This window comes from Humulus lupulus, chromosome 4, assembly GCF_963169125.1.
Source record: "Humulus lupulus chromosome 4, drHumLupu1.1, whole genome shotgun sequence".
Lineage (NCBI taxonomy): Eukaryota > Viridiplantae > Streptophyta > Magnoliopsida > Rosales > Cannabaceae > Humulus > Humulus lupulus.
The window spans coordinates 20,194,094-20,215,813 of record NC_084796.1 but is presented as its reverse complement, the minus strand read 5'-3'; the positions used below and the strand labels follow the sequence as shown (position 1 = coordinate 20,215,813).

Here is a 21,720-nt window from a genome sequence, read left to right as displayed (position 1 = left end):
TATTTTTAATTAATTTTAAATATACATTCCGTTAAATATTAGAATATTATGACATTTCTCTTATATATACTCTTTTTTATATACTAGATACAATTAACTTGCAAGGCAAGTTTACTTAGTTTTATTTATAGAATTTATTAATTATTTTTATTAAATTTATATTAATGTCATATAAATTTTAAATAAATATTTTATTTTAATTAAATAATTTATTTATTTTTGTTTAAGTTTATGTTTGTTCTAGTTTTTGAAATTAGGAGTGACAACAAGAGATTATATATTATATGTTTAATGTAATATTAAATATTATACGTGGATTTTAAATTTAAGTTTTTTGCTAGTTTTTTTTTAAAAGTAATTTGTTGCTAATTTAGCAAATTATATTATATGTTTAATATGATATTATTCTATTAAGTGAGTTTAAGTTTAATTAAGTTTTATTTAAGTTATAAAACGTATGATTTTATTATTTTTAAATAATTATTATTGTAAAATATCTCAAAAATATCATATTTTAATTTATTTAATTATTTATTATTTTAAAATAATTATCATTATAAAATATCTGAAAATGTCATATTTTAATTTGTTTAATTATTTATTATTTTTAAATAATTATCATAGTAAAATATCTCAAAAATATCTTATTTTAATTTTTCTAATTATTTAATTTATTTTATTTAAGTTTAAGTGTTTATAAACTACCGTTAAATATAAGAATATTATGTTAAATATAATAATATTACGTTAAAGTTAACATTAAAAAAAATAAAAAACGGTTAAAACCAAGAATTTCTGTTATCGACCCAAAGCCCATTTCTGGACCAATCCCACCCGAAACCCGCCCAAACCCAACCCGACTAAACCAGAAACCCAAAATCATCCCAAAACTCGAAAATTTCGAACCGGATTCAGTACCACTTTCCTCTGCCTGAAACCCGCAAAACCCGAACCCGATACACCAGAAACCCGAAAACCCGATTCACCCCTAATTAGCATTGGTCTTTTTGTGAAAAAAAAGGGAAATTTGATAAATCATGCTTACATTAGCTTAATAATTAAAATTTGAACCAAAGTTAACCACCATATGATACAAATGCTCATCTTTCATTTAATACCAAAAATATCCCTCTCATAACAAAATCCCATACCTTTCCTCTCTAAAATCTTGCAAGAAAGATACACATGGGTAAGTGATTTTCTTTGATTCTTGTTGTTGTTGGTTGTTTTTATGATTTAGAATGCTGTTTAGATGTTGGATCTGTAGTTTGTTGGTATTTTTTGCTGTTTTTTGGGTGAAAATCGTGGTCTGTGAAAATCTGCGTTTTTTTGGGTTCCTTGAGTTTTTTTCTAAATGCCCGATAGTGTCCGATAGAGGCCCGATGCAGGAACGATAGTTGTTGAGTTTCAAGGTTAGGGGTGAGGTCCGATGGCCACCCGATGCTTGCCCGATATGTATGGTTACCCGATGGTAATTAAGGTTCGATGGCTACCCGATGGTTGCCCGATTATTATTTTCTATCTACGAACCCTTTTTAAGTACGATAATGGATCGATAGTAGTCCGATGCATGCCCGATAGTTGTTATTAAGTTAATGCGGACCTATTAGTACGATTGTACACGATGGTACCCGATAAGTGCCCGATGCTTGCCCGATAGTACGATGGTACACGATGGTACACGATAGTGATAAAAAAACTTAAATAAAAACTGTACCTTTCGGCTTTTCCCCTGCCCATTTCCCGTTCCCTCCCAAAACTCTTCACTCCCAGAAAACCATCGAGCAACATAACTACTCACACCCGACGCTTCTCTCTCCCTCACCCACCATCACCCGACACTTCTCTTTCCCTCACCCGACGGTCGGAAAAATCCCCACCGGAGACGAATAAAAACCAAGCCTCACCGGAGAAGAAAAACCGACACCCCATTACGCAAAAATGTCTAGGGTATGTGTTTTTTTTAATTTCTTTTCCATTGGAAAATGTTATAGTATGTATTGTTGAATTTGACTGTGTGAAATCTGATAAACCGTAAAATTTTGAAAAAAAATTCTAGGTTTTTTAGAGGTACGATAGGGTACGATAGTGGGTCGATAGGGGTACGATAGTATTTGTGTTTCTCATAACTTCAGGTTGAAGATGAGTGTACGATAGGGGTACGATAGTGGTTCGACGGTGGTACGATAGGTTTGTGTTTTCTGATAACTTGAGGTTGAAGATAGAGGTACGATAGGGTACGATGTTGGGTACGATGTATGCCCGATAGTGGGAACAAATGGTTGTGTTGTTATATTCCGATGGTATACGATGTGAGGTACGATTGTGCACGATAATGTTATAGTTCCAGTTTTTCATTGGTGTCCGATATGGTGCGATAGTGTCCGATAGTTGCTCGATAGTATATTGCAGAATATAAAATTTGATGTTTTTTTTTGTTATTCTATTTAATTGGGTATTTATTTGTTTTATGCAGAACTTAAGACCTCCACAACTGATAGTTCCAGTAGAGGAACATTTTACGGGACGTATCACTTGGCGCGGCAGTTGGTACTTTCCAAAGATTAAAGCAAAATGTATACAGTGTGGTTTATTGGATAGGGTGAAGGAATCCCCTTTCAAACTGTTCTTCATGGCGGAACCATTAAATTTTTCTGGTGCCTTAGTCCATCAGCTGTTGTTGCACAAATTCAGAGGGGAAAAGACTGACGAAGTCCAGTTTTATATTGGGAAAAAAAGATGTAGATTTAGCCAATTGGAGTTCGCTTTAGTTACTGGTTTAAATTTTGAGGCCGGACCGTCTGAAGCTGAGATTAAAGCGAAGACCACTTCGGATCGGTTGATTCTTGAGTACTTCAATGGTCATTCCCCAGTGAGCATAGGGCAACTGCGCAGAACTTTTGAGAGTTGTCAAATAGTTGATGATGTGTACAAGATGGGTTTGTGCTTATTAGTTGAGGGTGTTTTGAAAGGTCGTGAGGAGAAGTTGATGGTTTGGACTGACATGCTGAAGATGGTAGACGACGTTGACTTCTTTTTCCAGTTGCCGTGGGGGAAGATATCATACCAGAAGTTGTTACAAACTTGTCAAAAAGACTTTGTTGAAATGAAGAAGCATTTACAGAAGAAGATTGAGAAAGGAAAGACTCAGAAGGAGGCCAAGTACTCTATTTATGGGTATGCTGCAGCATTGCAGTATTGGGCTTTTGAGTCCATCATTGAGTTGGGTCAGGATTATGCTGTGAGATTGGGCCAAGACATTCCAAGAATGATCAACTGGCAGAGCAAGGAGAAAGTAGAGATACACAAAGAGCAACTTATTAAGTTGTTTGCCAAAAAGGTGAGCTTTTACTTTACTTTTGAATGTTCTATATTTTTTTCTAGATATGCAATTTTATGGGTACTGCACGATAGGAATACGATAGGGTACGATTTGAGTACGATTATGGGGTTATTTTGTGGTTTTTTGTCAACAGTTTGAAAACTGGCTAAGGGGTACGATTTGGTACGATGATGGTCCGATGGGGGTACGATATGCATTCTTTGTTAATGTAGTTGTAGAGGTTCGATATTGGTACGATGTTGTACGATGATGGTACGATAGTTAGCAAGTAATTCTCACTTACGGGTACGATATTGTTATGTTATGGGTACGATATGGGTACGATAATTGCATGATATGGGTACGATATGGTACGATTGGGGTACGATGGGGGTACGATAGTGTACCATTTTTCACCGATGACAATTACTTATTTTTTATATTGTTTTACTTTCCAATCTAAATATGCATTGTTTTTTGTGGCAGTTGACAGTATACCCCTACCTATGTGCCCGACCTGCTGAAGAACAGTATGTGAGGACCCTTACAGACAATGAAGCCCCATTGTATGTGGACATGGGGTTAGAGGAACTAGAGGTGGGTCCCGATGGACAGCCTACACAGGAAGCCTTACAGAGCCAGGCTGAAAAGCTTGCTGAAAAGTTAGCTGAGCAAGCAGAAGCAGCAAATATTTTTAAGGAGGTTCCACCAGCTCAACCTAAGGCACCTGAGGTTCCCCCATCAACACCTCATGCCAGCACCTCCTCCCAAGCTGAGCAACCAGGCTACTCTATGATTTTGGCCAGGTTGGAAAAGGTTGAAGGGCAACAAAGTGCCCTTATTAAAGGTCAGTCCGAGATCTTGGGTCAATTGCAGAAGCTGATGACAATGATGGAAGATCTTAGTAGGCCAGTTCCAGATCCACACCCTCAGTCCACTGAAGAAGGCCCTCAGTCTCCTGTAGATGAAGACATTCTCCCTAACGATTACAGACCTGATGATGTAGATGATCACATTTTTCGCACACCAGAGGATATGCAAATTACTGTAATCGGAGATACTGAAGATTCTGAAGTACAATTCTTAAACATAGCTCCTAGGGGTGAGCACGGTGTGGTTTGGGCGATTTGAACACTTTTTAATACACCACGCCACAAGTGCGGTTTAGTAACTAGAACACACCATGCGGTGTGATTTGGTTGCACCAAACCGACCAAACCAAACCATTTTTTGCAGTGTGGTTTGGGCGGTTTTCCACGGTTTGTGTTAAAAAATATGCCATAACAAAATTTAAATTTAAAAAAAAATACTAAATCCTTAGTTCATAACAAATCCTTAATAAGTTCTAAACAACATCACAAGTTATCAATTAAGTTTAGTGAAACACAAAAAAAATATACAAGTCTCCCATATTGGGTAACTATAAAAAATGGTATATATGTAAAGTTTATTTTTTTTAATATATTTGTAAGTATGCGGTGCGGTGCAGTGCAAACCAAAATTTCACACCGCCAAACCGCACACCGCACCGCACCGCGCGGTTTAGCTAAAATACAAACCATACCGAACCATTACACTTTTGACACCGCGGTTTGCGGTGTAGTATGGTGCGGTGCGGTCGGTCACCGCGGTTTGTCGGTTTAGATGCTCACCCCTAATAGCTCCACCAGCACCGGAGAAGAGGAGAGAAAGAAAGAGACCTAGGTGGTTCGATGAGTACACTGCAATGAGGAAAAGGAATAAGAAATCGAAGACAGCAGTGAATGTGGATCCATTGAGGGTTGTTGATGGTAAATTACTTATGACCTTTCACAAGTGGTTGCTTGGCACCATTGGGAATAAATATCCGAGGGAATGCTTCTCAGGGACACACGATGCTGCTTGGTTCCTGAAACTGCATACTCCGAGGACATGGCTTTCTGACTCTGTAAGTTTTCTATAACTTCATAATTAAATAATGTTGAAAATTTATTTAAATGTTTCTATATGTAGTGGTACGATATAGGTACGATTTGTGTACGATGGTAGTACGATAATTATAAGTGTAAAATTATAAACTGTTTATATGTCAATGGTACGATGGTGGTACGACATTAGCATGATAGTGGTACGATATAATTTGTTAAGTAGTTACTATTACCATCGTAATTTTAGAATTTGTAATGGGACGATATAGGTACGATGGTAGTACGATAATGTACGACGATGGTACGATTCAGGGACGCTAGTGGGTACGATGGTGTATAATACTAGTTTTTGCCGTAAAGGTACGATGATGGTACGACATTAGCACGATATGGGTACGATAGAAGGTTTTATTGTTACTATATTCATGTACGATTGGGGTACGATTATGGTACGATAGTTACTATATTCATGTCTGATAGTTTTTTGTTTATTTATTTTGGTATGATAATGTGGTTACTGACTTAATTTTCCTTTAATGTAGCATTTAGATGCAGCATTCCATCTCATGAGGAGGCGTCTAGAATTTTATCCTAACGTGTACCCTCAGAAATGTGTTGTTATGCCTACAATTTTTCCCGAATCATTGAAGGGTCGGTGGGACGCTTTTCCAGGTTCTGACTATTCTAGATTTAGTTGGGATGACAGTATATTGGACCTGGTTAGGGGTGATGCAGTCCAGTTCTTACCGAGTTGGCAGAACAAGGAGTTCATTTATTTTGCCCTCTTCTTGAAAGACCAAATGCATTGGCTAGCTGTAGAGGCAGACCTGAATGGGTGGATGCTCAACATCTTTGACTCCAGTATCGGATCAATTTCCGAAAACGATTTGATCAGCTTGATGGTTGACTGGTGTACCATTTTCCCGTCGGTCTTGCGACAGTCCGGTTTATTTGAGAACCATGACGTTATACTCGCGCCTCAGTTGACAGCATCAGAGAGTCAGGTCAGACCCTTCGATTGGAAACTCATTCCACGTGAATTCGTACCGCAAACAAAATCCAGGTGAACTTTATTAAATATCACATATTAATTATTATTTCTTAATTACAAAACTTTATTAAATTATTGTTTATTTTCTAATGCAGTGGCGATTGCGGATGTTACGTAATTGAGCATATTGAACATAAGCTTCTACAACTACCATTTGATAATGTAACTGACAATAATATGAAACTTTTTAGGCAAAGGTGGTGTGTAGACTTATTCTACCAAAACTTATGTTGAACGGTCTTAATTTTTTTGAATTGTATAATCTTTTTGATTGCTCTTTTTGTAATTACTACATTTTAATGTGCTTAATCTTTGCATCGTACTATCGTCGATCACTATCGTACTCTATCGTACCCTCACATGCCTCACAAATTTCACGAAACTGTACTGAAACCATACCATCGTACCATTATCGGACCAATATCGTACATTATCGTACCCTAATGTCGTACATTAACTATCGTACTACATCGAGCAACGTCGTACCATATTGTAAGATACATTTAAATAATCATACAACAAACAATATTGTGCATTGTCGTACCAGCATCGTGCACTATCGAACCAACACTGGATTATTACATATTTAAGAGTTTCATAATGGAGAAAAAAACAGAAAAAAACCTGCAAAATCCAGCACATAACAAATATTACTAGTTCAAGCAGAAATAAAACATAATAGGTCAACTAGAATACAAACAAAACAAGTTAACCTCGGTACTTGCAAGACGCTTTGTTGTGCCCTTTACCACCACACTTGCTACAACATCGTTGTATCACAACCTTGTCTCCATTAGAAGGATATCGATTTTTCCTAATTCGTCCGACCTTTTGCTTCTTCGGTCGGCCTACAGGTTTCTTCTCAATCGGTACTCCAACTTGGATGTTCTTAATGTCTTCAGGCAATTCCCAATCATCCTCATCACCAACTGGCATAATTGTCCCCTCATATGTGCTCTTCCAACTCTCTCTTGTGTAATATTGAGAGCATAATGCGTACATGCTAATATTTCGTTCTTGAGCAGCAGCACATGCATGTGGACAAGGAATCTTCATGATTTGGAATAGGCCGCAACTGCATTGTCGTGCCTCCAAATCAACTATACCACCGCTCTGAACTGTTCCTCCGGGGTGGACATTAAATGTATAAGGTCCAGCTCTGTCGACGCTTAAGAACCGAGATTTCTCAAATTGACATGACAAGTCCCCCTCCATAACTGGTGATAGAGTCATGCTACACTTTTCAGCGTTTTCCTTTCGAGTAGCAAACCATGTTTGAATAGTAAACCTGATGAATTCAACAAAAGCAGTGATCGGGAAGGCTCTTGCGTCCTTAGTTTTGCTGTTGAAACTTTCAGCCCAATTACTTGTCATTACATTGTAACGGTCCCCTGGAAAGTACGCACGAACCCATCTTTCAAATCCAATGCCCTCAAGATATAGTGCAACTCGAACATCCATTGCTTTTATCTTCTCAAATTCTCTTTCAAAATCTGTCTTCTTATACGAGTATGCACAACTGTAAATATGATCCGTGAAGCAATCAGTCTTGAACTTGCTAGCCACGTTCATAATAATGTGGTGGTAGCATGTGCCATGGGGTGCATCAGGGAAGACAAGTTCCAAAGCATGAACAATGCTTTGATGCCTATCCGATACGAATGCTAAGTTCTCAACATCACCAATCGCTTGTTTCAACTTCCTCATGAAATAGGTCCAAGAGTCGTGGTTCTCACTGTCAACTATTGCGAAAGCAATCGGAAATATGTGGCTGTCTGAATCCAATGCCACGGCACACAACATTTGGCCACCATACCTAGTTTTCAAGAAGGACCCATCAATACATATAACAGGTCGACAAAACTTGAATCCTCGCCTACAAGCACCCAGAGAAAAAAAGCAATACTTGAAGCGACCCTCGTCTACCTTGAAATCAGTAATGGAATCGGGATTGTTCAACTGCAGCATGTGCAAGTACCCAGGTAACTTCGAATATGAAGCTTCAGACGTACCCCTAACTATGTGGAGTGCTTTCTCTCTGCATCTCCAAGCCTTCTCATAACTCATTTCGATCCCGAAAGAATTCTTCATATCTTCTCTTATTTTGGAGGCTAAATAATCTGAACCGTTAACTGAGAATTTATCCTTGATCAGTTCGGCAACTACCAAAGGTGATGCTTGACGGTTATCTTTTTTTCGAACATCGAGGGAACATGTGTGTACATTTTCAAATGTTGTCACCTCGAACATGTTAGAAAGTTGCTTCTTCTTCCCTCTTAACCTCCACCCACAATCAGGATCCTTGCATGTAATATACCAAACATCAGTACCAGACTTCTTAACTATAAAGTCGAATCCCTTCTTCATTGCAAACAAGCCAGCAACCTTCTTTAAATGTTCCTTGTCTCTGAAAAACTTTCCTAAATGAATCTCCCCGCCCGATGTGCCACCCATAGATATATAGTGACTATTATCCTCAATGTCTTCTCTTGTAAACATCTGAGCTTTGAATTTACTATAATATGTCGAAGAAGAGAGTGGATCACTAAATTCTCTAGCATCATTTGTTCCGTCTGGACGACTACTACTAGTACCAGGTGTTTGGCGATCTTCTCTACGGGGTCTACTTCTACATGTTGTTTGCCTCGGTATTTGGTACGACAGTGGACTCAGGCTCAAACCTTGAGAACGGACCTCTGTTTCTTGGTCGTCATTGCCCTCAAAATCATTTTCAGGGTCAGGACAATCAGGAAAATCATCATGAAATGGCATCTGTGCTACATGATCAACTATCGGTATGAAAGGGTTTGATTCAGGTACAGCAGTGGCTACCAGCACCTCCGGATTTGTTTCTGGAACATAAGTCCCAACCTCACTACGAGTATCCTTAACAGTACTTGGTGGAGGATTACGATCAACAATGATATTCTTCTCCACCAAAGTCACAAAAAGGGGAACAAATTCATCTGGCTTCTTCAAAAGCATTGACAAATATAAGCTTACACCCTTGTCATTCCTTATAAGTTCAGGCCGATACATTAACCCTTTCATGTACTTATAATTCACTTCTAATTTCAGGTCATACTGCACTTTGTCAACCTCCAGCTCTGAGTACAGAAGTTCAACAAGTTGTGAGTAAGTTATGTCCTTCTCCAACTCGAACGTTAAATTTTCGGCTCCATTAAAAACCCAATCTCTACCTTCACGCTCCCAAACACCATTATACATTAAGTACGCGAACAAAGTTGACCCTATCATGTACAAAGAAAAAAAAATCAGTAAATGGCAACAAAATGTCGAAATTTAGTTCAAATGTTTTGGCATCGTACCAGTATCGGGCCATATCGGGCGGTATCGGGCAAAGTTTTATTTATGTTTTTGATCACTTAAAACACTAATATCGGGCAAGTATCGGGTAACATCGAGTACCATCGTACTATTAGGTCCGCAGTAACTTAATAATAACAATCGAGCATATATCGGACTACTATCGATCCATTATCGTACTTAAAAGGGTGTATAGATTTAAAATAATAATCGGGGCAACTATCGGGTAGCCATCGTACCTTTATAACCATCGGGTAACCAAAATATCGGGCAACCATCGGGTTGCCATCGGACCTTCATCCCTAACCTTGAAACTCAACAACTATCGTGCCTGTATCGGGTCTCTATCGGACACTATCGAGCATTTAGAAAAAAACTCAGGGAACCCAAGAAAACGCAGATTTTCACATAACACGATTTTCACCCAAAAAAACAGCAAAAAATACCAACAAACTACAGATCCAACATCTAAACAGCATTATGAATCATAAAAGCAACCAACAACAACAAGAATCAAAGAAAATCACTTACCCATTTAATCTCTTCACTATGAGCAAAAATAACACAAAGCTTGGTGTTTCTCCTCAAACAATCCACAATGTCCGAATGTGTATCTTTCTTGCAAGATTTTAGTATAAAAATCTTATGTGTAAAACGTATGGTGAAGAGAGAGTGAGAGAGAATGTATGGTGAAGAGAGGTAGAGAGGAAGAGGGAGAATAGAGAGGAAAGGTGTTATGAGAGGGGTATTTTTGGTATTAAATGAAAGATGAGCATTGATATCATATGGTGGTTAACTTTGGTTCAAATTTTAATTATTAAGCTAATGTAAGCATGATTAATCAAATTTCCTAAAAAAAAAAAAAAACCTCATCGTTTTCTATTAAAATATTGTCGTTTTTACAAGATATGGTCGTTTATTAAGTTTCACCGGTTTCGCCGCGTAGCAGCGCCGCCCCGAACAACCCCCAATTCCAATTCCAATTCCCAGCCCCATCGTCGTCCTCTCTTTTTCTTCCTCTGTCTATCCATGCAATTATGAGCTATGACAGAGATGTACAAGTCTAACGAGGAATTGGAATCAAGCTATTCTTAACCAGTGCTAAGAACTCTACTAATCCGGTTAGAAATGGGGTTTTCCTGCCTTCCAAACACCTTGTTATGAAGTTACACTTGTCCAAATGGAACGGGATTTTGCAAAACCTCTTTCAAAGCTTAAAGTTTGAACCTTTGACAGAAATGAAGAAGGCTAGAGCAGTTGCTTCCATTGCGTTCTTGGTGATCATTTTTCTCCAAGGAAACCAGGTACCCTTTTCCTCCATACATATATAAAATAGAAAAATTGTGTGTTCGCGGTAACTTCAATTTTGTGAATTGGGTTTTTGGTTTTTGAGGTCAATTGTTTTCTTTTTGCACTATATTTTGGTTCTTCAAGGATGATATAGGAACTGGATACAAAGAACTGTGGTTATGTATTTTCTGTTCTATTTTTGGGCAGCTAAGATGTGTATGCCCCAAGGAAATATTTATCAGTAAATTGTTTGGTGATTTCCCTGAAAGAATGAAGTGTTGTTTTGGGCAGTGAAGTTAAATGTTTATATAGTTATTTTCAGTTCTGTAAGTGCTTGTGGATCTCTTAGTGGCTACTTAAATTCTTAATTTTGGTTCATTTTCTAGTATGATGCATTGGAGGACTCTGTATGATCAGTTTCAGGCTTTGCTCTTTCAGTTCTTGGTGCATGAGTATTTCTTGAGCATTCATCTGGATATCGTTATGCATTTATTGATATGCTATGTTATGTTTTGCTTACTAAGCTTTGTGTATTTTTGATCCAGGCAGAAGAAGGATCTGACGGTTCAAGGTATAATTTTCTTGTGTTTAAATTGGCCAAGCCAAGTTGTAAATAGTTGATTTTTTAAGTAAAGTGGGTCTTGAGATAAATTTGGATGATGTAAAGATGCGTTTGATTGTTTACCATACTGGTTGTAGTAACTGTATCGTTTTCTTATCATCAGAAAAATTATGTAGAATGCTTGACTGCCTTTGAGAGTGCTAATAACTGCCATTACAGTTTGACGTATAGGCTGCCTAATCTTGTTATATATTTTTATGTTAGAACATTAATACAAGATAAGGAAGATGCTCTGGAAGTACATTGTTCCAGGGAAAGAAGTAGAGTAGCATGGAAAATCATTGAGGATGTAAGAACCAAATGCTGAGTTTCATTACAGATTTTCACCATGCAATAAATATATATATTTATATGAATAACAACTGTTGTTGTGTATCATCTAGTACTTGATGCCATTTGTGGAACAAGCACACTATCAGATTCCAAACAAGTGTCGACTTCACCATGACAACGACATCTTTAGAGATCAGGAGGAGCACAAGGTTCATGTGGATACAAATGAATGGCAGTGTGCATACTGTAAGAAAAGCTTCCGTGCTGAAAAGTTTCTCGATCAGCATTTTGAGAGCAGACACTATAATCTTCTTAATGTTGTATGTAGACCAGATCATTTTTCTGTCTTGACTCTTCCATGGAAGTTAATTAGCTTGTTATGTAGGTGCATTATGCATTTTTTTTTTAAGTTTTTGTTGTCATGTGACAATATCTGTCTTGTATTTTTTACTGACACTATGGATAATAAACTTTTATTGAACGCAGAATGGCAGCAAGTGCTTAGCTGATTTATGTGGGGCACTACATTGTGACCATGTGACAAATACCAAGTCACGCAAAACCAAATGCAATCCTGCAGCAGTTGCAAGGAATCGCTATTTATGTGAGGTTTGCTTGCTACCCTTGTTGATTCTAACCACTTCGCCTTGCTTGTTTGTATCTAATGGTTGGAATTGTGCAGAGTCTTGCTGACAGCTGTTTCCCCATTAACCGGGGACCCTCAGCAAGTCGCCTTCATGGTAATTTTCTACTTATATAGAGGGATTTTGGAACGATGTCTTTGTGCTTAATTCTTATACACTGTCGTTTTCTTTATATTAATAGTGCACGTTTGAGGAACTAATCATGAAGTCCTTACTTTGTCCTACTTATATTAACATTCTGATTCATCTTCAGAATTCTTTCTGCATCAATTTTGTGATGCTCACACTTGCTTGGGGAAACTAAAACCTTTCTCAAGGGGAGGCAAGGTAAGGCTTCAGTTTGCTTCTTCTGTAAATTCCTGGTGTTTCTCTAATCTTATTTTTCCTTAAACTATTATTTATGTTTGTCAGATTATATGTATAGTAGTAGTAACACTTCCCCATTCATGCAGAAAGAAACAAGTGTACTATACCTGGCTACTTCAATACTGATTTTGATGTTGCTCCCTATTTTCTATGTTATTGTTTTTTTGCACCAAAGGTATCACTTTGTAATTTTTAGAGAGACCTCATTTACAGTCAAGTGAGTTCTTTCAAATACTAATTTGTTGTGATACACAGAGAGATGAGAATGAGGACCCAGGATCTGAAACGCATCTCACCAATTGGGCGGAAAACCAAATCTTCGTAATTGGTAATCCATACTAGATTGCGTCTTGTGAAATTCATTTCATAAATTGTGAGAGAATGCCATTTTTTACATGCTTTGAGAGATAATGTGTACCTTGGAAATGTTTTTTTTTCTTTTCAGATCTAATCAAGTGTAATGCTATTCTATTAATGATTTTATTGGCTCCATGAGTCTTGGTTGCATCATTCATTTTTTAAAACATGACATTTCAGTCTAATATAATTGACTCAACTGGTTCTATTGTGAAGGTTATGCTTTGGAAGCCATCTATCAGATGGACAGATCAAAATCATGATCTCCTTGTCCCAATTGGACTTGCTCTCACAATTTTCGCAGCAAAAGCGGTGTACTGATTGCACTACTCAAGTCCTTGCATGAAACCAACCTCAGCTACATCACCAACTAAAAACTACAGGGGCCTACATATGTCATACTTTTACCTTAGTAAAGGTTCTGGCTGATGAATTTTTTAATGGTTTGTTTTGTACATGTATAATAATACCTGTCCAATTTAGGTTTGTGATGTATCAAATAATTCCGCTAAATGTACATTACATGTATTTTGACACCAAAATACCATAGCACCTTGATTTTTTCCCCAAGAGGATTTCATAAATATTTAAATGAATGATTGAATGCTCTCTTTTGTTAAAAAAAAATGATAAATGACCATTTTTAAAATCGACAAAACAAAGTTGATAATTTGATGAACTGATGAACACAAATATGATACTTTGATGAAGATGTTTATAAATCGACTTACATGTTCATTTACTAATAGATTACAATGTGTGTCAGCAAGTAATAATTGAAAGGAAAAAAAAGGCAAAAAATTGCATTAACAGCTTTGTCATACTTCAAATGTCTAATCCTGTAACCGGAGTTTAATTCATTTTCTTCACTCGTTAGGCTGCAACAGAGCTGATCTTTAGTAAATTACGCTTACCCTTTTTTATGATTGAAACTGTTTATTAGTCTGTATTTGCTCCTTGTCATCATGCTCCATAGTTCATAATACCTTCAATGCAGATAACATTTCTTGCTGTCTTAGTTTCTTTCCTTTGTTCCTTCAACACCACACGATTCTCTTCACCACCAACAATGTTAAAGAATGGCAATAATGAATCAGGCCATCCTAGGCTAATGCCATGGACAAGTTGGTATCATTGTGTCTTAATCTCTGTATATCATCAGGTCATACGACATACATGCATTTTTCTTTTTCTGAACTTCTCTTAATCACAAAGGATCTAGAAGGATCAGATACTATGGAGCTATGACTCCAAATGCATGGGATATTAATTCATTTGATAGAAGGAAACCATCTGGATCACTAAGTCGAATATAAGCAAGTTCCTTTTGAATTTTCTCCTTGTCCTCTTTAGGTAGCAGGGAGTCAAATTCTTCTGCAGATAAGGCTCTTCCCTTCACATCCAAGCCAACTACATGCCCACTTTCTATATAAGGTTTGTACGCTTTACAAAGAGAAACAACAAGGGAGTCACCGAATGCTTCTCCGAAAGACTTCAAATCCAGGCCTTTGGCCGTCCTTAGAGATAGCATAACAACATCCGTGGCAGTGTCCTTGAAATCAATGTGATTGTTTTTCTGGCATTCTACCATCCCATTCTCCAAATTTTCCACAAACTCCTTGTACCCTTTCATGCTTTTTGGCCTAGAAAATCTCAGCCCTCCAACATAGCTAGCTGAACCAAGGCCAAAACCATAAAAAGGTACGTTTTTCCAATAAGTTACATTATGCTTGCACTCAAACCCACTTTTGCTGTAACTACTAATCTCATAATGAGCATAACCAGCATCAGAAAGCATTCTTGATGCCATTTTATACAAATCAGCTGACTGTGAATCAGAAGGCAATGGGAACTCCCCTGGTTTATACCTGCAAATATCCAAAATTCAGAATTAAATATGCATAGAAATTGAAGCTATTATTTTATCATTTTTCCACTATTTACTTACAGCAATCCAAATTTTGTGCCTTGCTCCACTTGCAAATCGTATACAGACACATGGGTGGGTCGAGCTTCGATAGTAAGCCTTAAACTTTCCTCCCACATTTCTGGAGTTTGGTGGGGAAGGGAAGAGATTAGATCCACACTCCAATTCTCAACCCCACAAGAGTCAACAATCTCAATAGCCTCATGCACCTCCTTGAGACCATGAGCTCTCCCACAAGACTTCAATAACTCTTCTTGAAATGCCTGAACTCCAAGTGAAACCCTGTTGACACCCAATTCCACGAGCTGCTTTAATTTCACAACATCAAAAGTCCCAGGGTCCATTTCCATAGACATCTCAACATCTGAACTCAACCCAAATTGCAATCTCAACGTCTCCAAAACCGACGAAACAAGCCTCGGCGGTACCAGAGAAGGAGTGCCACCCCCAAAAAACACCGTTTTAAGAGGTGGGTTGGTCTTGTTTTCTGCTTTTGTCGCCATAATCTCTCGACAGAGAAGATTTATATAGTTCACCATTCGAGGGTCGTCCTCGGTTTGGCTGGAAGCAGAGCCAAGAGCAACGATGGGAAAGTCGCAGTAATGGCAGCGTTTTCGACAGAAGGGAAGGTGAATGTAAGCAGAAGCAGGGGAGAGATGATGCTGTAGAAGGATGGCAGTAGGGTCGTTCGGTGAGGCATTTTGTCGAACAGTTGTAGGGATTTGTGAGAAAGAACTAAGGATAACATGAAAAGGCTGTTTTCTGGTTCTGACATTGGCGGGAAAGGCTGAGAAAAAAGGATTGAAGGTTGATTTGAGCATTATTGGGTAATTATTATTGAGTGGAAGGGAATTGAACGAGGAAGAGATTGAAGTGAAGTGAGTGCAAATATGTATATTGCCGTGCTCTGCTTTTCGCCGATGTTTTATCCATTGAAGCTATAGACAATTTTGCTTATAAAAATTAAGATCTATTTCCACTTTTTTTTTATCTAGTGTAATACCAAAATACATTTTACAAATCAAAATAGAATTATCACTTAAATCGGTTTTGGGTGCGATCATACCAGCACTAATGCACCGGATCCCATCAGAACTCCGCAGTTAAGCGTGCTTGGGCGAGAATAGTACTAGGATGGGTGACCTCCTGGGAAGTCCTCGTGTTGCACCCCTGAAAACATCATTTTTTTTCATCAAAAAAAATCGGTTTTGATCAAATTAAAACTTTATTAAAATTAGAATGTTTTCAATTTATGACAAAAATAATATTTTAGTCCCATTTGTGTTCAAAAATGCCTACTAATAATATTTTGTTTCATAAAATAATGAATATACTCATTTAGTAACTTAATATAGTTGTTAATCTTATGTTTCTAATTATATATTTTTGGTATTTTGTAATTTAAAATTGTATACAAGATGATACTATCTATCCAAATTTAGTCAACCAAATTTTTTATAATGACCATATAACCCTCAGTTATAAATACTTTAATAAGTAATTAAAATTAATTTAAAAAATATAATGACATGAGCCACATTAAAATTGGTTTAATTTTTTATTTTTGTAAATTAATTTTTAAGTTTTAAAAATGGTTTTTTTCAATTGTAATCCCCATTCTTCACATTTTATAATACTTAGGTCCCGAAAGTTGATTTTGTATCAGTTAGGTCCTCAATATTTTCAAATCATATCATTTAGGTCCCTAAATGCTATTTTTATTTATTTTTTCTTTCAAAATATATAAATAAAATATAAAAATAGTGAATCATTCTTAAAAAAAAATGGACTACTTAATTTATAACAATACCAAACATGACATTGAAAAAAATATATTTTCCTGACATTTTAAAAATATTTAATGGTTTTAATAATTAAATAAATTTTTCATTAAAAAAAATTCTTACCTATAAATTTTTAATATTAATATTAATATTTGAACTATCATGATATTATCAATATTTATAATGTACATATTTATTTTTTATTTCGCAAATTAGTTCTATAATGCTAGTAACCATTGAGAAGTCTTCCATATTACTAGCTATGGATGGTTACTTTAATATTATTAACTATTAGATTAAGATCAATGGTCCATATTTATAGTTATTAATTTATATTTCTAAAAATAGCTTTTGATTTTTTCAAATTTTTGGAAGGGTTACTTGATGAAAAACATGTATTTATTATGAAAATATAATATTGTAAATTTTTAAATTTTCAAATGCCTGTCAATTTCTAAATATAGCTAGTGTCTCTCATTGGTTGGAAACAACATTAATTATGGCAAAAAAACAACTAAATTCAAAATTAATGTAGAAAAAAATATTTACCTGTTGGTGACTTGCTATACCAAATCATTATGTTGCCACATCATCATAATTGTTAGTGCCCATCTATGGGTACTAATTATTAAGAAGTCTTCCATATGTATATATAGAAGACTTCTCAATGGTTATTATTCATAGATGTGTATATATAATTCTAGATACAAGCAACGTGCAAAATACACTTTTACTTAGTTTTATTTATAAAATTTATTAATTTTTTTTATTAAATTTATATCATTGTCATATAAATTTCAAATAAATAAATAATATTATATATAAAAGAATAACATAAACATATTAAATGAATAATTAAACTAAAACATTATTTATGATGTTAAATATATATATATATATAGGGAAAGGCTTCAGTACTCCACTTTTCTTTTCAACACTGGTGTTGTCTATTTCTGGCCTTACACGTGTACTTGTTGACTCTAGTTTATATAAATGGAACGGTGGAACACGTTATTAATTGTACAACCTCCTACTCCATATCATTCCTTTAAGAGTTGCTTTATTTGGAAAAAACCGTGGGGTCCCGATTTTGAAGTTCCTATTAATCGGTGGGTTCATTTATAAAAGTAAAAAGAGGTATTTTATGGGTAAAGCATCTGCCAATTGTTTGGTGAGTTCTGTCTTCAAAATCCCTCTCTAACCCTGGTTGTGGGTGGTGGTTTTGGATCTGCCGATTGTTTGGTGAGTTCTGTCTTGAGAATCCCTCTCTAACCCTGGTTGAGGGTGGTGGTTTTGGATCTTCCGATTGTTTGGTGAGTTCTGTCTTCAAAATCCCTCTCTAACCCTGGTTGTGGGTGGTGGTTTTGGATCTCCCAACTTCCGAATTCCGTTCAAACCCGTCGATTGTTTGGTGAGTTCTGTCCTTAATAAATTTTTTTGGGTGGTGATTATAAATATACTGGGTTTTGGATCTCCCGACTTTCGAATTCCGTTCAAACCCGTCAATTGTTTGGTGAATTCTGTCCTTAATAAATTTTTGTGGGTGGTGATTATAAATATACTGGGTTTTGGATCTCCCGACTTTCGAATTCCGTTCAAACCCGTCAATTGTTTGGTGAGTTCTGTCCTTAATAAATTTTCTGGGTTTCGGTATAGTCAGTTATGTCCTTAACGCTGGCAATCCGGGGCTTTTTTCCTATCTTGTTAGTGTTTTAAAGTTAAAGGTGGGATGCGACCTTCACTCTCGTTCCTCTACTTCTTATTAAATGTTACTGGGTTGGTTATTTATCTTTGTATAATATGCTTGGGATGTTTGTGTTAATTTGTGACTTATAACCGATTGGATCATTCCTTTGCAGTGTGAGTGTTTAGTAATTAACAGTGGGTCTATGTTATTTTCCATTGAAATGAATGGATTTGTTTTGGGGACAACCTTGGTGTATTCTAATTGTATTTGATCAAAATGTGAAATCTCGTCAAAAACATGTGTGTTATATTTTTGTTTTGATTTTTTTATTTTTTTGCTGCAGGAAGGTAAATCTCGTCAAAAACATTTGTTTTATATTTTGATCTCATGAGTTTATCTTTGTACAAGAAGGGCACCTATATTTATAGTTTTGAGATTATCTTTAAGAGTGTTTGATTTTGTATTTTGTATTTTGTCTTTTTTTTTTTTTTTTTTTTGCTGCAGGAAGGTATGTAGTTTGGACTGCAGTAATAATTTGGACTGGGTTGTGGTGTTGATGTATTGGAGATGTATCCATTCAATGTAAAGTTGTAACTCCCATTTCTTTTTACAAATACATTATAACAATTATGAAAGATAAGAGAATATATTTTTATTCATACTTTTGAGTGCACTACAATGCTAATCGAAGGCTAGAGCTATTAAGTAAAGTGGAAGAATAACTAATGAATACGCAACTATAATATTCATGGGCATTTCATTAGTATAATACCCATAGAATGATGCTAAATACAAGCAAACAATCACTAAAGTTATGAAAAATAAAGAGAAATTCATGATTTGATGATGAATGTTATCTAGAAGGTTAAGAGATGAGGAAGTTTGCAAGTAAATGGTTGAAGGAACAAGTATTTATAGGACAAAAACTAGCCGTTATGACCGTTGGTGAATAGTGACTTGACCGTTGGGGATATAGGTGTATTCTATTGTGGGATTTTAACAATTCTAAGTTGTTGAAGTAACTAACACATGAGAATAATTAATTTATGGATGTTAGAGAAACTTTTTCAGAAAAGTTTGTGAGTAAAAAATGTTGGACTAGGTAAATTAAGAAGATTGAGAAATTTTCAATTTTTTTACTATTCACCGAGTACTATTCATAGTGGGTCCCACAATGGGGTCCGCATGGGTCCCACAGCGGGGTCCACCCCATGGTTCCCACATGATGATGCAGTAGTGATACAATGATGACATTAGCAAACCACCATGCTTATATTTTGCATATTTTATTTTTCCACTATGCTTATATTTTAAATATTTTATTAGCATAGTAACCCAAAATTTTCCTATAAATAGCCTTTCCAAAACTCATATTGAATCACAAAAACCTCATTTTCTTTCTCTTACTCTACCCAAACATCTTCTTAACACCCTTCTAAAGTTCTAAATCTTGAAGATCTAGGCGAAGTTCTGTCCGAAACGTTAGCCTACGAAAACCTTTTAGGTAAGCTCTTTCCCGAGCCTTTCTTTTCAGTTATTTAGTTATTATATATACACAGATTATTTTACTATGTCGTTATAATGCCAAAATTTATATATAGATTAATTTACTATGCCGTTATAATGCCAAAATTTATATATAGATTATTTTACTATGTTGTTATAATGCCAAAATTTATATATAGATTATTTTACTATGTCGTTATAATGCCAAAATTTATATATAGATTACTTTACTATGCCGTTATAATGCCAAAATTTATATAGATTATTTTACTATGTCGTTATAATGCCAAAAAAATTTATATATAGATTATTTTACTATGTCGTATAATGCCAAAAATTTATATACAGATTATTTTACTATGCCGTTATAATGCAAAAATTTATATATAGATTATTTTACTATGTCGTTATAATGCCAAAATTGAAATATAAACTATGTTTATGTATCTTTATAATACTAAACTTATATAGGCTATGGTCACACTTTGGACTATTTGGACTTTTGTTATATGACCGTATTCCCTATTATTATAGACTGATACTATCACCTGGACATTTCCGTATGACCATGACCACGACTTTTAGACTGGGATCTTGCCATGGACAATTATAGTATGACCATATGCCTGGACATAAAATAAACAATAAAATAAGAAGAAAAGAAAAAATAGAATAACAACAATTGTAAACTAAAATTACATCATGTAGATTTTATGTAAGTTAATAGTTTGTGTTTTTATCAGGAAGCTAACAATTTCGGTTGTTTTATCAAGACGCAAGGTATGTAGAATCCTCATCTACAATACAAGTCATTTATGTGTCTTATGTGCATTTATATGCTTTATATGTTATCCTGCCATGTTGTTATGCATAAGTTATTTTTAAGAATGTTATATTTCTTATGCATAAGCACGCTTAATGTTCACAAACAAGTTATTGAAAGCGTTAAAGTAGAGGTGCTGCTTGGGAGACCTACGTCCCAAAAATGTAAGGAGGGAGATGTATTTCCCTATATCATGAATGTTTATGAGGGAGAAATTCCCTATTATCATGTTTATGTTCAGGTGGGAATGTGATTCCCTATGTAAGGCCGGCAGCAGCATCCTCTAGGGCCCAAAAGAAAGGAAAGTGAAAGAAAGAAAGAAAATACATAGCATGTTGCACGTTTATTTTAATGCATATGAGGTAGTTATTCTACTTACTGAGCCTTAGCTCATCAGATAATGTTTTGTATTGTAGGTAAGAGGCCCCAAATATAAATTGTTGATGAGTATACGTGGAGCCAACATGACTGTACATATGGGGCCGACCTGAAGGGAGTGGAGTTCTGCTATGCTATTTTATAAATAAACGAGAAACTTGATTCTATAATTATATTTCATAAAAAGTATTTTGTGAACTTTATAAATTACTTAAAGCTTTAAAAGTATTTCATGAACTTTGTAATTTACATAAAGCTTTTCAATTTATCGGTTGTATACATCTTCATTTCTATGTTAAGGTGTAGTAACGCCACGAAAATTATTTATAAAAGTATTAAGATTTGTATGTAAGATAAAGTTTTTATTTAGTTGTGAGTATTGTATGGTTTGAAGTTATGAACATTAGTTTTTGTATTGTTTAATAAAGTTTTTGTAAATTCAGAATTTCAGTATTG

At 35.6% G+C, this 21,720-nt stretch overlaps 3 protein-coding genes and 1 non-coding gene across 4 annotated transcripts; 2 read left to right on the top strand and 2 right to left on the bottom strand.

The window, feature by feature from the left end:
- Nucleotides 1–779: 779 nt before the first annotated feature.
- Nucleotides 780–9,873, bottom strand: LOC133831966 (uncharacterized). Its single transcript, XM_062262366.1, has 3 exons — nucleotides 9,610–9,873; nucleotides 9,062–9,531; nucleotides 780–860 (listed from the first exon to the last, which is right to left on the bottom strand). Exons 2-3 carry the CDS (start codon nucleotides 9,506–9,508, stop codon nucleotides 780–782), a joined length of 528 nt encoding a protein of 175 aa, XP_062118350.1. The 5' UTR covers nucleotides 9,509–9,531; nucleotides 9,610–9,873.
- A 677-nt stretch (nucleotides 9,874–10,550) lies between these two features.
- On the top strand, nucleotides 10,551–13,729 carry LOC133830140 (uncharacterized). Its single transcript, XM_062260062.1, has 10 exons — nucleotides 10,551–10,911; nucleotides 11,443–11,468; nucleotides 11,724–11,808; nucleotides 11,903–12,112; nucleotides 12,279–12,401; nucleotides 12,475–12,532; nucleotides 12,690–12,763; nucleotides 12,889–12,977; nucleotides 13,058–13,130; nucleotides 13,376–13,729. The coding sequence occupies exons 1-9, from the start codon at nucleotides 10,768–10,770 to the stop codon at nucleotides 13,125–13,127; spliced, it is 879 nt and encodes a 292-aa protein (XP_062116046.1). The 5' UTR covers nucleotides 10,551–10,767; the 3' UTR covers nucleotides 13,128–13,130; nucleotides 13,376–13,729.
- Nucleotides 13,730–13,857: 128 nt separating this feature from the next.
- Nucleotides 13,858–16,025, bottom strand: LOC133830139 (uncharacterized). The gene is made up of 2 exons (XM_062260061.1): nucleotides 15,108–16,025; nucleotides 13,858–15,027 (listed from the first exon to the last, which is right to left on the bottom strand). The coding sequence occupies exons 1-2, from the start codon at nucleotides 15,905–15,907 to the stop codon at nucleotides 14,394–14,396; spliced, it is 1,434 nt and encodes a 477-aa protein (XP_062116045.1). The 5' UTR covers nucleotides 15,908–16,025; the 3' UTR covers nucleotides 13,858–14,393.
- A 113-nt stretch (nucleotides 16,026–16,138) lies between these two features.
- On the top strand, nucleotides 16,139–16,257 carry LOC133833187 (5S ribosomal RNA). The gene has a single exon (XR_009892582.1). It is a non-coding gene; the product is annotated as a 5S ribosomal RNA (ribosomal RNA).
- Nucleotides 16,258–21,720: the final 5,463 nt, after the last annotated feature.